Source organism: Amblyomma mixtum, chromosome 3, assembly GCF_055824585.1.
Source record: "Amblyomma mixtum isolate Tamu chromosome 3, ASM5582458v1, whole genome shotgun sequence".
NCBI lineage: Eukaryota > Metazoa > Arthropoda > Arachnida > Ixodida > Ixodidae > Amblyomma > Amblyomma mixtum.
Genome location: NC_143014.1, coordinates 342,751,523 through 342,768,077, shown reverse-complemented (window position 1 = coordinate 342,768,077; position 16,555 = coordinate 342,751,523). Strand labels below are relative to the sequence as shown.

The 16,555-nt window shown below is 47.3% G+C and overlaps 1 protein-coding gene across 1 annotated transcript; it reads left to right on the top strand.

The window, feature by feature from the left end:
- The first annotated feature begins 3,741 nt into the window (after positions 1-3,741).
- On the top strand, positions 3,742-10,782 carry LOC149356169 (uncharacterized). Its single transcript, XM_089584130.1, has 3 exons — positions 3,742-4,082; positions 4,900-5,533; positions 10,425-10,782. Exons 1-2 carry the CDS (start codon positions 3,757-3,759, stop codon positions 5,483-5,485), a joined length of 912 nt encoding a protein of 303 aa, XP_089440256.1. The 5' UTR covers positions 3,742-3,756; the 3' UTR covers positions 5,486-5,533; positions 10,425-10,782.
- The last annotated feature ends 5,773 nt before the right edge of the window (positions 10,783-16,555 follow it).

Sequence of the window (16,555 nt, the reverse complement as noted above, 5' to 3'; positions counted from 1 at the left end):
TCTTCGTCAACTTCTTGCAAGGTTTTTCTTGCTGCACTTGCTGCGTGTCTGGTGGCAGCATCCAGATCACAGTTCCTTGGCAGCGCACTGCTTCGTGCAGATTTGGCAGTAGCACCCATGCGTAAAGACAATAACTATGATGCAATTCGCAGTCAAGCGCGAAGTGGTCGCCTCGTTTGGACGACAGCTCCATCTGCCCCGTTATTTTCAAGATTCTGCGGACTTCTACAGCATAAAATCGGAAAAGAGCCAGTTTTTTCTCTTCTGCTCAATGTGTCGCCGGTTTGGTTTGGCGCAGATTTGTGGAACGGAGTTCGATAATCAGTCGCTAATAAAAGTGATTATGTCTCAAGGCTGCACACGAGACACAAGAAGACTACATGAGAGACTTCTTGATTGCCAATGGAGTGAAAATTGCTTTTTCCCGGCGGGAAGAATTTACCGCGTATAGGGTGGGGTGGGGGTGGCTGAATCAGATCCAAAATTAAAAGAAATTTTTGTGATAGACCAGTAATTAAAAAGGAGCACACGGCTTTGAGTACGTCACAAGAACAAGACAAGGGCTGATAAGGGGGCATTAAGCTTATACACAACAATAATGTAAAACATAAGCACCGTAGTTGTTTTAATTAAAAAAAAATCTCACAGGAGCAGGGTATTTTCCTGTCACTATGCTGAGATGACAGCCCCTTAACCAAGAAAGCACCCCAAGTGATGACAATTACGCCGTGTCTTCAAAAGAAATTCAGAACAAGCAGAGAGCGGCGAATCACCACACTGAAAGAGGAAATGGAAAAAGGAGAAAAGACTGAAGGTTACGCAGCAAGTAGCTACTCAAATGGAGCGTTGGCCTTCATATTTGCAGATAAACTTTTAATTTAGGAATACAAAAGGAGAGCGCCAAGGATGAGACATGATGTAGGCTTAGTTGGGCGAGCTGAGCTGCCATGTGTTGTTGATAATTAGGCGGGAAAGTCAGCTTAGATTAAGGCTAACCGCAGCATTAGCCCGGACCTCGGATACATTGCCATAGAGAGTAAGATGGAGACATTAGAGCAGTTGAGAAATGCGTTAGCCAGCATTTCAGCAGGACCATTTTAGAAACTTCCGTACGTTGATACTCTAAATCAAAGAACTCAGCGCACATCTACGGTGTTGGAAGCAGGGTTCGGGCGTGGCAGGGCTCATCCTGCGCTCAGGTCGTTGACCATCCAGCCATGGCTGCCGTCATGAGAAGGAGGTTGATGATCTAGGGGTAACCGGTTTATGTACAGTCCCCGTAAAAAGTATACAGCACAAGGGGTTTGCTTCTAAACAGTTTAGCGCGGCTCCTCAGGACAGCTAGCAGTCCAAAGCTTCTCAGGATTGAGGACTCGAATGCATTTATGGTTCGACAGATTACGGTCGCTTAGGATGCATAACTGGGCACGCTGCAGGCCCCGTAAGCAAACACCTTGGGCGGTATATTTTTGATGGGGGCTGTACATCATGTACATAAGTTTTGCTTACGAGAAGGACCTACAAGTTCCCGCAACTTTCAATGAAGTCTTAAAGAGTGGCCATCTTGACAGTCCGCATAGGGAGGCGTTGCTTGTTGATGAGAGGGTATTTAGTAAAATACAGAGTGGCTTAGAATCACACGTACTCACACCTGTGCACATATCGTCCCTTAAGAAAAAATCTAATGACTTTCTTTAGAATGTCTAGTGACTTTTGACATTAGGATCTTATGCCTTTCTCACGACTTTCTGGTGATTTTCGTAATGAATTCCTAATGGCTTTCAAAAACGAATTGGCCACCGTGGTTCTAGTGTGTTCTTAATGTATGCTCTTCTGATGATTTGTTCGTGACTATCTCATGTATTACCTGCCGTTTCAAAACCCGATCCAATTATGGAGATCAGTAATGCAAAATAACAGGCAAAACAAAAAAGTAGAGAAAAAACAAAAAAGAAAAAAGAAGAAAAACTGCACGCGGATTCGAACCGCCAACCTTAGACACCCTGTTTTACCACGCTAACCACTACACCACGCCACTTTTTTTTTCCTTTATTGCATTTTCACAACGGGTACAAAAGAAGTAAAACATGTCAGTGTGTACCCTGTTCCTCTTCTCCAAGATACGGTATGTCATTAATGTGTTGAGCGCCTCGCGGATCAATAGTCAAAGGATCCATCGGGTTTTTTTTGTATTTATTTGGGCGTCAACATGGGAAAGAACTAGTCGAACAAACTTATTGTTGCCCGTGTAGAGAGGAGGTCTCGGTCTTGTTCATTTATTTGTGCGACAAATCGTGTCCCGCTTTATGTTTCTTCGCGACCAGAACGATATTTTTCTTCGCACAGTTATGCAAGTTCGTTTATGTCGATTGCTACCAAGAGTTGTAGTATGCTCTGTTGAAAACATGCGTGGTACCGTGAGAGGTTATCTGCGTGAAGTTGTGCTTGCGTACAGAATGTTACAAGTGCGATTTGCAATGCAGTACCTCTCCAATGTCACTAGAAAAAATCTGTATAAAGATTTAATTGAATCAATGCTAAATATGTTGGATGATTAAATGTGTTGGATGACTTGGTTGAACTGAAAAAAATTTAACCTTCCGTGTCAGTGCAAGTGTTGCACTACACCACGCGACCAGACGTTAACTAGTCAACTTATGTGGCGTGATATGTGCAGCCACAGTTGTTTCCTGTTCTTTCCATTGCGTGTAAAAGTAGCAGAAGCATCTTACATGCACGCACGGGAAAACAACGTTGTTCAGAAGGTCCTTTCAGGCCTCTTGGGGGTACCAACGTATTCCGAGCCTTGACATACAGCGCATTGGCCGTATCAAACCGCTTGGGAAACTACAAGTCTCAGAACGACAGCTGCCCGTTTTACTGTCTTAGCGCTCCTAATCCTTGGTACAGACCACAGCGTTGTGCAAAACTGCACTCCGGGGCATAAATTACTAGAATAATGCGCTAGGTAGCTTCAAAACCTGCGAGCATGGTAGCGACACACATCTTTCTAATCCATCCAAACGTTTGAATAATATAAACACACATGATGAGGTGACTGAAGATTGAGAGACTGCGCTGTCTTCTTTTTTATCTTGTGCACTGGTACATCGCATGCTTGTCACGGGTTTTTTTTCTTGTTGCGTTCCTTTCTGCACTGTTCGGAGTTATACCCCTGTCAAGCGCGCAAAATAAAGTGCACTTACGGGGAGTGCACTTCAGCCTCCCGAGTGCACTTTACTCTGCGCGGTGCTAAACGGGAAAGCAGAGTGCGTTCGCAGATACGAAAATGGCGGCTGGATGAAAACAAATTTTGCAACATGGTGATATGTAAGCATAACCTTCTGAGTTATGGCTGTTTAGAGCAATAGAATACATAAAAATGAACATATAACTAAATTTTTGGCCACGACCACACTAAATTTGTTTTATGATAATAGTGTAGCAAGTCAAGACAAGTTTCCAGCACATCCAGAATCCAGACAACATGGCGGACGGTGGTGATCCTGCGTCCGGTCCTGCTGAATGGAGAAAAGCTTTAGTGGCCTATCTGAGTGGAAGAGCCCGGCGCCAGCGTGTAGACCATCACTTTCAGGAGTCCCTGAAAGCTGCCGAATCTGTTGCGAGAAACATAGAGGACCAGTTGTTGGCGAACAGCTTCACCATCATGGCAGTGATGGCGGACTACCTCCCTCCGGAACGTTCCGATACCTAGTGGAGTCTTGCCGTCCTGTCTTCGAACGCCAGACCACCGACATGATGAAGCCCATCTCTGTCGAGAAGCGCGTCGCAGTGGGGCTTTACCGCCTGTGTTCGAGCGCGGAAGACAGAACAATCGCCCATCTATTTGGGATTGGTCGCTCCACTGTGAACGTACTTCACAAAGAGTTCTGTGTCGCCGTGATCGACCTGCTAGAACGCCAGTGGCTTCGAATGGTGCGTCCTAGTGAAATGGTCGCCCATATGCGGGAATTTTTCGCCCACACTGGCTTCCCTCAAGCCATCGGCGCCCTTGATATCTGCCATTTCCCGGTTTCGCCGCCCAAAGACCAGGCCACTGACTACTATAACTACAAAGGCTGGTAGGTTTCTTTCCTTTCCCCGCGAAAATTTTTTTTGCATCCGTCAAAAAGAGGTTTCTTCTCCATATTAAGTTTTTAGGTAACCGATGGGTTAGTTCGCAATGAAGAACATGCCGTTTTTCTCTCGTCATTTCGAGATTCGGAGACAGGTCTATCATGACTTATTACTGTAAAAAAAGAAAAATAAGTGGTGCTTTTATTTGCATGCACTCCTTCTGATGGTTTTTTTCTCCGAACTGGGGCAAGCATTTCCTCTCATGGTGCATGCATTTATACAACAGATTTGAAAACCTTTCTACATTGAGTGCATTGTTGACATACCTTTTGTTCACTGCATTTAATTGCCAATAAGTGCTTCTATTTAATTTGTGCTGTATAGCTTTAGACTCTACTCAGCTGCATTTTCTTCAATGTTGGTACCGCTTCTGCCATTGAAGCTCAGTGGGACTGTTGTTACCAGCTGATTCATCTTAATACAGCGCGATACACAGGACGAGAGAAAGAAACAAGAGACGACACGAGCGCAATCTAACAACTGAGTTTTATTTCTAGAAGGGTTACTTATATACGCACCAAACACAACGATAAAACACAAACACATCGCGATAGCCCTCACAAACCCGTACGCGCATGTAGCGGACTGCAAAAACCTCTTGTTTCTCTTGTTTCTTGTCTCTTGTTTCTTTCTCTCGTCCTGTGTATCGCGCTGTATTAAGATGAATCCGTTCCAACTTGCCCAGTTTTCTGTTCTAGTTACCAGCTGCTTTGGGTGATACATTGTCATTGACCACACGTACCTCATTTGCTTCTTTTGCAGGCACAGTATCATACTACTTGCAGTGGTGGACCATCGATACAGATTCCGATACCTCAATGTGGGCTGCCCTGGCAGGTGTCATGATGCCAGTGTGTACAGAAGATCGAAACTGCACCGACTGGTTGAGGGCGACGCTTTCCGCTCTCCTGTGGCATCCGTAGAGGGCACAGACATACCACCAATAATTTTATGTGACCAGGCATTTCCCTTAACATCCAACTTGCAGAAACCGTTCGCAAATGCTTCAAGCGGATCCCGAGAAGCCGCATACAATTACAACTTGTCGAAGACAAGAATAGTTGTAGAAAATGCCTTCGGTCGTCTCAAGGCACGGTTCCGTTATGTGATGAAGAGGATGGAGTGTCGTGTGACAAAAGCCAAAACGAGTATCCGTGCTGCTTGTGTGCTTCACAATATATGTGAAGAGTTCAGCGACAGTGTGGAACCACACTGGGAGCAAGAACAACATGCACTTGACAACGTGTACGGACAACCGTCCCATAGCACTGAAGTGTGCAGTGGGAGAGGACATGAAGTTCGAGGCGCCCTAGCAGACTACTTCTTCAAGAACCAGCACACACCGTGACATGCGGCGGGAAGGATTTTGAAGAGCGTTTTCGGCGAACCTTCGTGAGCCAAACACGTGCGGCAGAACGCTGGCGGAAAATGCACGAGCGTGTACAACAGCACAGCGAACGCTCAGTGGCTTATTTTCACGCCAAGGTGCGATTGTGCAGGGAGGCGAACTTGGACTTCTGGGACACTCGTGAACAGGTGATCACAGGACTACGCTCGAAACAACTCAGCACGATGTTGCTCGGAAAAAGTCATGAAGACGACGATGATATCCTGCACGACATACAAGAATTCGAGAGGATTGAGCGTGAGAGGCAAGAGTTTTTCGGTTCAGAGCGTGAGCGTAGACCCATGAGCGACGAAGCACGTGCTCAGAACGCTAGTGCGTTGCATGAAATCAGTCGACGAGGGAAGTACCAAGGATCGGAGGCCCCCTCTGTCAAATGAAAAAGGAGAGCGAAAGTGCTTAACTGTAGCCAGTTCGGTCATATGGCGAGAGACTGTCCGCAACCAAAGCGACCAATGAAGTGTTTTCGCTGCAATGGAACGGATCACACACAGCTTCACTGCAAGGAAGTATCGCAGCGAAATGAAGCAAATGCGGTGAGTGAGCCAATATGGCAGGCCAGGAGCGCAAGTGTACTACTGAAAGAAGTTACACTAAATGGAAGGTTCACCCTCATTGGACTCATTGACACAGGCAGCTCTATAGCTGTCTCCTGCGTGCATCTGCAGCAGCACGATGTTGCTCAGAAATTGTCCCTGAGGCAACGGCCCTGTACGGTTTCGGAAGTAGCTCTGTGCCCGCGACAAAGAGCATTGGAAAATGCAAGGCGGATTTAGTCATCGACGGCGTTTTGGCAAGGGACATACCCATACTTGTAGTCCCAGATGGAGCCCAGTCCGTGGATCTGTTAGTCGGAAGGACATTCACTGAATTGCCTTATGTCACATATGCAAGAATAGGAGGTTGTTTGAGATTTTGGCACCGCGATGACTGTCCGTTCACCCACCTGGAGCCCGATGAAGTCCACCAAAGACTTTGGCTGAAGGCTAGGGAGGAGTCTATTTTACAGAAAGACACTGTGAACTGGATTACACTGACTGCTGAGCAAAGGCTCACAACCCCCGTGCTGTACAGGCATTGTGGACAAGATGTTCTACTTGACATGAAGCTGGGCGAAGTCACGGTCCCCATGCAGCCTATAGGTGATGGTGAAGCTGTCATACTGAAAGGTCAGCCACTTGGGAGAGCAACACCGGTCGAGGTACTGGAAGTTTTTGCTGGAGGCCCGAGCGTGGATTACGCAGAGAAGGGAAATAGCACGAGCAAGGAAGTGTGCATGCTTCCTGAGCGACAGCCGATCCGGCGTGGTGAGGTGCGCGTGGGACCCTCTGTGACGGAGTCACAGCATTCAGAACTGGTGGATGTTTTGAACGAATTCCGACAATGTTTCGCAATGAATGCGGCAGAATTGGGTTGCACGACGGCGTTGGAGATGGACATTGTTGAGGTCCCGGGTAGCACCCCTGTTGCATTGCGACCACATTGAACAAACGCCGAAGGGCGAGAAACAATTAGAAAAATCGTTAAAGAGTGGAAGGACCTTGGTCTGGTGACCGAGACAAACTCTGATTATGCAAGCCCTGTGCTTGTTGCAGACAAGAAGAACGGTGAGAAGCGCTTGGTTGTTGACTATCGCAGACTGAATGCTCAGACTGTGAAGGAGAAGTATCCCCTTCCAAACATTGATGATCAATTCGAAGGTCTTGCAGGAGCAACCTTCTACAGCGTCCTAGACCTGGCTCTGGGCTACCTGCAAGTACCCCTGACAGAAGCGCCAAGAAAACGGCGTTCATCACTCCAATTTGAACGAATAATTTTCGGCCTTACAAATGCGCCTGCAGTGTTCCAACGGCTTATGAACCGAGTACTTGGACCACTAAGGGGCGGAATCGTAAAGTGTTATTTGGATGACGTGCTTATACCAGCAAAAGATTGGAACGAGATGATCCTCCGGTTACGCAAGTCCTTCAGGCATTTAGTGATGCAGGGTTGACGCTGCGACTGAGCAAGTGTTCATTTGCAAATGACAGTGTGGACTTCCTGGGGTTCCGTCTGGTGGGAGGACAGGTACAGCCAGGTGAAGCCAAAACAAAGGCTATTGCCGAGTTCGCAACCCCGAGGGACGTGCACGATGTAAGACGCTTCCTTGGATTGAGCGGGTTGTTTAGGAAATTCATCCACAAGTATGCCCTGGTTGCCGAACCACGCACAAGACTAACCAAGAAGGAAGTAGCGTTCGAGTGGACAGGAGAACAAGAAAGCAGTTTCCAGGAGCTTAAGAGGAAGCTCACATCAAAGCCAGTGTTGCTGTTGTTTGATCCTGGGGCAGAAACAGAACTGCACACCGGTGCCAGTTCTGAAGAACTAGCAGGGATGTTGCTACAACGAAAGGGAAGCAACTGGCATCTCGTTTACTGTGTAAGCAAGAAAACAACTGAAGCGGAGAGCAAATACCATTCCACGAGATTGGAACTGATGGCCATTGTGTGGTATGTGGATCGACTCCGTTTCCTACTCTTGGGCATTCATTTTACAGTTGTTACAGACTGTCAGGCGCTGGTTTATTTGAATGCACAGCGCATACAAAATCTCAGATTGCTCGCTGGTATGACCTCATCCAGGAATTTGACTACGCAATCAAACATCGGCCGGGTACACAGATGCAGCATGTTGACTCGTTGAGTCGAGAACCAGTGGAGTGTCCGCGTGATACTATGGATGACTTTTTGGAGAAACGCTTGGAGGTGTACCTAACCTGTAGTCTAGAAGACCAGATAGTTGCCACGCAAAGAGGAGATGAAGAGCTGCGACAGCTTATACAAATACTGGAGCAGCCGGTACACGACCGTTCAAGAGAAGACAAGAACAGAACAAAGGACTATCTACTCAAAGACGGCCGACTTATGCGGATCATCAACTATGACAAGGAAAAAGTAGTGAAGTTTGTGTTACCAAAATATATGAGGAAGGCAGTTGTGGTGCGATGCCGTGACCTGCTTGGTCATTTCTCAGTGGACAGAACAGTGGCAAAGATCCAGGAGACTTTTTGGTTTCCTCGGATGCGCAGCTACATGCGAAAACACATTGCACAGTGTTTTCAGTGCATCTTCAACAAGGTCCCTGGTGGGAAGAAAGAGGGGCTTCTCAACCCTATTCCACCCGGCAATCGTTCTTTTGAGACGGTGCACTTGGACCACATGGGTCTGTTCGTTCTAAGCAAGAGACGGAACCAACACCTTCTAGTAATCGTTGACAACTTGACGAAGTTTGTGCGCCTTTTTCCCACTCGCGATACATCTACCAAGTATGTACTTCAATCAGTGGAAGAATTAATCCTCGAGAGGGGTCTACCTCAGACCATCATCACGGACCGAGGAAGTTGCTTCACCTCAAGAGGCTTTCAGGAGTTTTGTGCGACTCGGGCAGTTCGACACGTCTTGAACTAGACACGTCACCCTCAAGCCAATGGACAGGTGGAACGAGTGAATCGTACAGTGTTACCTGTTATCGCCACGGCAATGAAGGACCCAGAGCATCGGGATTGGGATACCAATCTTCAGTACGTTCAGTGCAGCCTGAACAACACTGTGAACAAAAGCACGGGCAAGACTCCTTTTGAAATGCTTCATGGCTACAAACCAGCCTTTTATGGGTTAGCCCTACAAGAGCTAGCAATGGACGGTGAAGACGCGTGGAAGGACCCGAGTGAAGTAAGAGAAACAGTACGGCTGCGCCTGCGAGAAGAACAAGAAAAGATTAAGCAGGCATGCGACAACCGGCATTACCCCGCAAGGATGTATGATGTGGGCGAAGTGGTGTTTTTGAAGGCAGCGCCCCAACACACGGGAAACCCGACTAAGACGCAACCCAAGTACCGAGGCCCTCTGGTGATAACTGAAGTGTTGCCTGCTGACACATACAGAGTGGCAGAGCTCAACAAGAACACCAGAAACAGATTCGCAACGACAGCGCATGTTTCGCAGTTGAAGGTGTGGTCAACAACAAGTAAGACATCTCATCTGGACGACGATGAAGCGTCAGACGAGTCCGAGCAAAATGTGGACAATAATCAGCTCGATGAGCCTTTGGCAGTGAGACGCCCATGCAGGCAGCGAGTAGAACCTGCCAGCTTGCGAGACTGTGTTCCTTGAAAATAGCCATCGTCTGTTTTCATCCTCTGTGTGTGTGTTGTTAACTCCTGCGATTTTTCTTTACTTAACGAGGACGTTAAGACCCTTTTTCTATATTTCCTAACTGGTGTGACCTGTGTGTGTGTGTGTGTGTGTGTCAAGAAAGTGTTTACATGACGTATGTGGATCAGCTGGCGAACCAGCGCTGGAGGTCCTTTTGTCAGCACTTGGATCCCCGCAAGCCCATGTCCCTCATATGGCATACTGTGCGGGGCCTCCGTACGCTTCCGCAGCAAAGACAACCATTCTATGCATTGGCTGTCTATCAAGATCGACAGCAGTCTGAAGTAGCAACGGACTACTGCAGGAAAATTGCTGGTGTAGCAACTGCTTCGAGGTCCTGGCGTGTTCCTCCTGCCTCACGGGTCTCAGCCATGGATGTCCTTTTTTTCTCGCGAGGAACAGGACGCTGCTCTTGCAGAATGTCGGCGTTCGTCCTCACCAGGGCCAGATGGAATCGCATATGCTGCGCTGTCCCACCTTGGCCACGACGGTGCTGTTCCTCAAGAATGGAAATCGAGTCGATTGATACCCCTACTAAAACCAGGGAAATCTCCACTCGAGCTCTCATCGTATAGGCTAATAGCTTTGGACAGTTGCGTAGGAAAGGTCATGGAGAAAATGATTTTGTCGCGCCTTGAGTGGTACCTCGAACACTACAAAATATACCCCGATGCTGTGGCCGGCTTCAGGCGGGGTCGCTCTTCTATTGACAACGTCGTTGATCTCGTATCCACGGTTCAACAACAGAAGCGATTGAAACGTTTGTCAGTGGCACTTTTTCTGAATGTAAAATGTGCCTACGACAACGTGACCCATGAGGTCATCCTTGATGCGCTGGAAACTATGGGCATCGGTGGTCGGATGTTTGCGTGGATAGAGAGCTATCTGTCCAAAAGATCATTTTTTATCCAATGTGAAGATGGCCCGACGCCTGTGCATTACACCTACCGTGGCGTGCCCCAGGGCGGTGTCCTTAGCCCTACATTGTTTAATCTGACTCTCATCGCCCTCCCTGAGAACCTCCCCAACACCGTCCAGGTGTGTATGTACGCCAATGACATCTGCATTTGGGCCTCCTCTGGGACGCGTCCCCAGGTGCGTGCAAGACTTCAGCGGGCAGCCTCGATCACTTCTTCCTATCTCCAGAAGAAAGGTCTCAGCGTTTCACCGCAAAAGTGCGCGCTAGTGGCATTTACACGTAAATGTATGACCCCATATCCAGTACGCATCGACGGTCAAGTCATTTCTTACAGCAAATCTCGTCGTTTCCTAGGGATCCTGATCGACCGCAATTATCATGGAGCCTGCATTGCACTCTACTGAAAAAAAAAGCTAACATCTATCGCTCATTTACTCCGATTTCTGGGTGGAAAATCATGGGGCTCGTCGGTCCAGTCAATGCTGGAGTTGTACAGAGCTCTATTTGTGGGATGCTTGCAGTACAGTACACCTGTACTCTCAAACACGTGCAAAACTAACATGCGTGCCCTCCAGTCAGTGCAGGGTCAGGCCCTTCGCACATGCCTAGGTCTCCCTCGGAGCGCGTCAACACTGGGTATCATTGCACTCGCCAAAGACTACCCGATCTCTACTTATATTGTCACATCTGAAAAAATGTACTAAAGAACATATCTGTGTGGCAAACATTTATTTGCAGAGCCTGTCCAGAATGGCAATGAGTTTGTCCTCGCGAACCTCATTGCGTTTCATAATTTCTAAATGCTCCTTCTGCATTTCCAATGTTTTCTTTCTTTGCTCCTCTAGTGAGCAGCGAAGCTGCTGCTGCTCATCTAAGAGCTGTGCCAACAGTTTCGATGGTGCAGCCTGCCGCTTCCTTACTGCAGCACGTGCCTGTGCCTGTGCAGCCTGTGGTGCAGCCTGTGGTGCAGCTGACTCCTGAGTGACTGGTGCTGGTTCCAGGGAGTCACTGCTTGTTTCCATTTCTGGAGGGTCATCAGACGATTCATCATTCTGTCTCACTTCACCATGCACCATGTTGTTGAAAATCTGAGGAAAGAAATTGTGTAGTCTGTGAAACTTTTGCTATATATAACACTAATTCATTCCAAACTGGAGTATGCATCATCAGTCTGGGACCCTCCTTATGACAGTCATATTACTGCTCTTGAGATGGTTCAGAATAACTCTGCGCATTTCATCTCACTAATTATGACCTCACTGCTAGCATACCTACTACGAAGTCTAGTCTTTCTCTTCCATTGCTGTCACTTCGTCGAAAGGTGTCTCGTATCGCATTATTTCACAAGTTGTACCATCATCCTGTACTGTGCGATCGCCTTATTCCACAGTCATTTTATGTATCCCATCGCACTGACCATAATCATAAAGTCAGTTACGATTCTTGTAACACCAAATATTTTTCTCACTCATTCTTGCCGCATACCTCGTGTGACTGCAATCACCTTCCCGTAGATATTGCCGACATCAATAATTACGAGATGTCAATAATTACGAGATGTCAATAATTACGAGATGTTCCGCGAAGCTATAGCTAGCATTGTATACTCAGGTGTTATTTAAATTTGTCTCTCTGCTGTATTTTTCTAATCTTGTGTTTCTGCCACTCGCCTTCTGTAATGCCTGTGGCCCTGAGGGGTACGATAAATAAATAATGCTTCTGCAGAATAGATATGCCTAATCAATTGCATGCAAAAAAAACCCTCTCTTGCGGCTATGAATAAAAACAGCTTTCTTCCATGTATACCAATACGCCCTTCATCCTGTTCAAGTACGCCCACATTTCTTGTAGCTTGTTTGTTTACATCAACTCCATACCAAATGGGCCTGTATCATATTTAAAATGCTATATAATGATAGATGCTGTACCTCCTCAGGGGAGGCACTGACGTTTCCATCGCAGATGCTTTCCTCCATGAGGCTTGCGTCGTTGACAGGCAGGGAACCAAGAAATCTATGTAGTTCCCAATAAAACTTCCATGGCATGCCCCCGGACCCCGTCCGAGAGCCTGTCCTTGTCAGCTGCCTGAAATAAAATAACACCCACGGGGAGGTACAACGTTTATAGCAAGAGACAATCGCGAGTACCGAAATCCTATTTTTTTTGTCAATGCTTGAAAACAGCCGACTGAAAATGTCATTTCGTGGCGTGACTGCCGCGGCAACGAACAATAGCTGGCTAACAGCGAATCAAAACGCAATAATGTTTTTGAGAAGACTTCAACCTGTACTTATTCCCCATGTTTTGAATTTTCTTTTGGATCTCCCTGGTGGTCCTGCTAATGCCGACGGCACGGAGCCGTTCGGCCATCGCCATGTAGACCTTGAGGTTTCTTTTGGTCCGGCGGAGGTCCGGCAAAAGGTCCTCCCAAATTCTAATAAGGGCTCGCGTCTCTTCGTCTGTCCATGTAGTCCGCTCCTTGCTTTGGCAGCTTTCATCAGTTGCCATATCTGTTGCCGCCGCGTTCACTGCAAAGATGTTCACTGCACACTGCAGAGACGGGTACGGCAACACACGATACAAAAAAATCTTCCTGCAAGCTTTCTGCTCCCAGTAATTGAAAAAAGATATGAACAGAAACATACCGGATAGGAAAAACACTGGCAGGAACACCGAAAGCTGAGACTGGTCCGCAGAAGATGAAGCGACGCCGCTGGACCACCTTCGAGAACGAACGACGCGAACTGCCACCAAGATGAAAATGGCGTCGCCGCAGTGCCGCACCAAGCTCCGCTTTGTGAATACGATTGTCTCGTGTTTTTATTGTATGCTGTTTTGCTAGTGGCTGTCTTAAAGTCATTGCACAAATAAAAAAATATCTTCAACAGATAAAAACTACTTTTATCCACATTTTGTAACATGATACATTTTACGTGCAAAAATTACTGCCGTCGAGGCTACGCACTCGGCCCTCAAAGTGTGTTCGGTGAACGCACTCCGACCTGAGTGCGCACTTTGGCGAGTGCACTTACATTGGGCCGTTAAGCAGTGCTAGAGTGCACTTTCAGCAAGTGACTCTCTTCGTAAGTGCACTTTATTTTGCGCGCTTGACAGGGGTATTATATTGACAACAGCGCGCGCTTACGCTTGCAACGTGACGCACTATATGGAGCCTGCGACTGAGTGAGCCTTTGATATTACGTTGTTCGTTGCTGTATCAATGTCTTCGAGCCTATATTTTACACTTTGCAGACAAAAAGAAGTTCTTTCTTTCACACTTGCTGGTAGCACGTTTTTTGGTCACTCATATTAACGCCACCGAGCGATACGTTCATCGCATTGAATAACGATCAGAGGTAACGCCACTAATCTGGACACTAAAGAACAAAAAAAAATCCAATTTTCCGTGTAATGTTTCAATAGCTAGCTGTCGAGAAGCATACTGTTTTTTTTTTCAAGAAAATCTTCGCTGGCCAGTAAACAACCTCTCTCTTTCTAGACTGCCGACGCTGTCATAAAAGCGTAAATTATAGCCCCCCCCCCCGCCCCCCTCTTCCAAGTGCCTCCGGCGCTTGTTCCATTTATTTCATGCATGCCTTTGTGCGTACCACAAAGGCAATGGCATGAGAGAAATTCGTGTAAAATAACATCTGAATATGTTGTGCTATATCTCTGCATGGAGGTTAACGACGAGAAAACTCACTTGAGTGGCTGATGGCTAATAACATAAGGAAATCTTCTGTTTTAACGCCAAAGAGTCTCTGCTGAGTTTTTATTGTCGAAAGACATGAGTACCTGCCTTCGTGGTGACCTTCTAATGAGTCACAAGGAATACATGAACATGACACCAGAAACTGAACGCTCATTTTTGTAAGGGGTAACGAGGAGGCGAGCTTCTGGGTTAGAAGCGCCACGATAAATGTACGCGAAAACGTAAATTTCCCACGCGAAGAACACGCGTACAAATGATTAGAACATGGCCCGCACAAAGATGTTACCCACAGACAGATGACACATGCCAGATTTTTTTTCTGTTTAAGTGAAAGTAGTCCCGTATTTCCTTTTAACTCTCATTGACCTACAGGTATAGCGTAACCCTGCATTCTTAACTGTGTGCCCAAGCAATTATATCGGCTAATAGGCAGAACGAGAACTGACGATGCGATGCGATTGAAGTTTAGCGCACCATTTATTACCGCTTGAGTAGTATGCAGCGAAGAATTTTTGAATTGTGGAGCACAAAAGACAGCGACAGGTTCTACGGCCTGGACCTGTGTCTTTTTTTTTTTGTGGAGCCAGGATTGCGTCGATAAATGTTAGGAGAAACCTTGCTTAAATAACAATGAGAAAGATAGGGGTAATAGGTGCCAAAGGGAAACAGGTGCCATTAACATTGCCTTTCTAGTCGCTTGTGGTGGGTTCGAGGCTTTTAGCAAGACATTTTGTGGTACAGCCAGCGAAATCTTTAGCTGGCGTGCGCGACGGCTGCTTTTTCCGCACTCGTGCACTTTGTGACGAAGCAATCTTGGGGAAAGCTCTTTTTTAAGCAGGAGTTTAGTGAGCCTCTGCTTAAATTTGAGATCATAGCAAGTTTGCGCAGTCACAAGCTGCAGGAGCACAGAAAACGCGGGCGTCGCGCACGCCAGCTAAGGATTTGGCTGGCTCCACATGCCTGAAGTGTTAAGGTTTCGTGCCCAAATAACAAAATAAACTCTGAAACATTTAAAAATCAAATATATTTGTTACTTGTAGTCTCTGCAGGCTCAATACCTTCTCCACAAAAAAATTTGGCTGCCTGGGGCACTGCTTTTATACAGCTGCTCGAGTGTACAGGGCTTTCCCAAGTCCAGACAGAATCGTTGCTTCCGCACGAGGAAGAAAGGGGAGAAAAAAAAACGAAGAACAGCCCCGTGGCTTTCGTTCCGGCACGCGCACGGTGCAGATCCCTTCTTTTTGCGATTAGCGGCCATTCCTTGCGTTTCTCTCATAGACATCCTGAGTGGCCCTCCGCCCGCTACGACAGATGCACTGCAGTGGCTACCGACTGCAACGTCCGTGTCTTGGCGAGTTTTTACAGGAAGTGGGGTGCTCCCACGGCAAGAGAGGCCATGCTGCAGCCTGGGCGAATCGTTCACCTGGAACGACGCTGGTCGTTGAGCTCGCCCATCGCGACGTCACCGTGGTCCGGCGCTAGGACAACAAACTCGGAGAACAAGATGGCCGCCTGCACAGCCTTCCAGGTTGACGTCCACCGAGGCCGTATGCACGGGAAGTGCAACCCACTTGGCAGTGCTGTAAGGCGCCCTTCCAGCTACCACCACGGCGATGTGACGTCGAAAGGTTCTCTGGTGAGTTTTGCCGGCAGTCACGAGCGTCGACTAATATCGAGATTTGTTTCGATTTTTTAGCATGGTCCCAACTTTCTTTCCCTTAGTGCGCGCCTCACGACTTGAAGCTGTTGGGCGGAAAAAACCGACTTAAAGGAACGTCTTCTTAAGTGGGTGGCGCCAGCTACCCTGATTTGTACTCAGATTTTTCACTGCGCCAAAATTCGCAACAAAGAACAAGGCCGTCTTTGGATGGCTATTGCTTGCTGCACACCAGAAGTCAATCAGGCCATCGCTTACGCTTTGAAGGAAAGCTTCGCTTGTGGCAGCTTTTCCCCAGTTTGGTAAATTAGTTGTTATAGGGTTCACTTTGGCAGTATGTAGCATATGCAAACGCGCCTTGAATACCAGTTTGCAAATGGAGGTCTCGCCTATACGTTACTCAAAACCAAGTAACAAGCCACGCTCTGTATAGATGCCTTTCCACCGTCACGACTTGACTATGAAGCTGCCGCTTAGTTGTTCAACAAGCATAAAGTACTTCGGTCATTTCACCCTTCTGTGCCTTAGCAAG

What these genes read in the sequence shown, in the direction of transcription:
- LOC149356169 (XM_089584130.1), top strand. Translation starts at nt 3,757, where the DNA reads ATGATGAAGCCCATCTCTGTCGAGAAGCGCGTCGCAGTGGGGCTTTAC. An exon ending in TACTATAACTACAAAGGCTG is followed by an intron (nt 4,083 to 4,899) that starts GTAGGTTTCTTT and finishes CTTCTTTTGCAG; the next exon opens with GCACAGTATCATACTACTTG.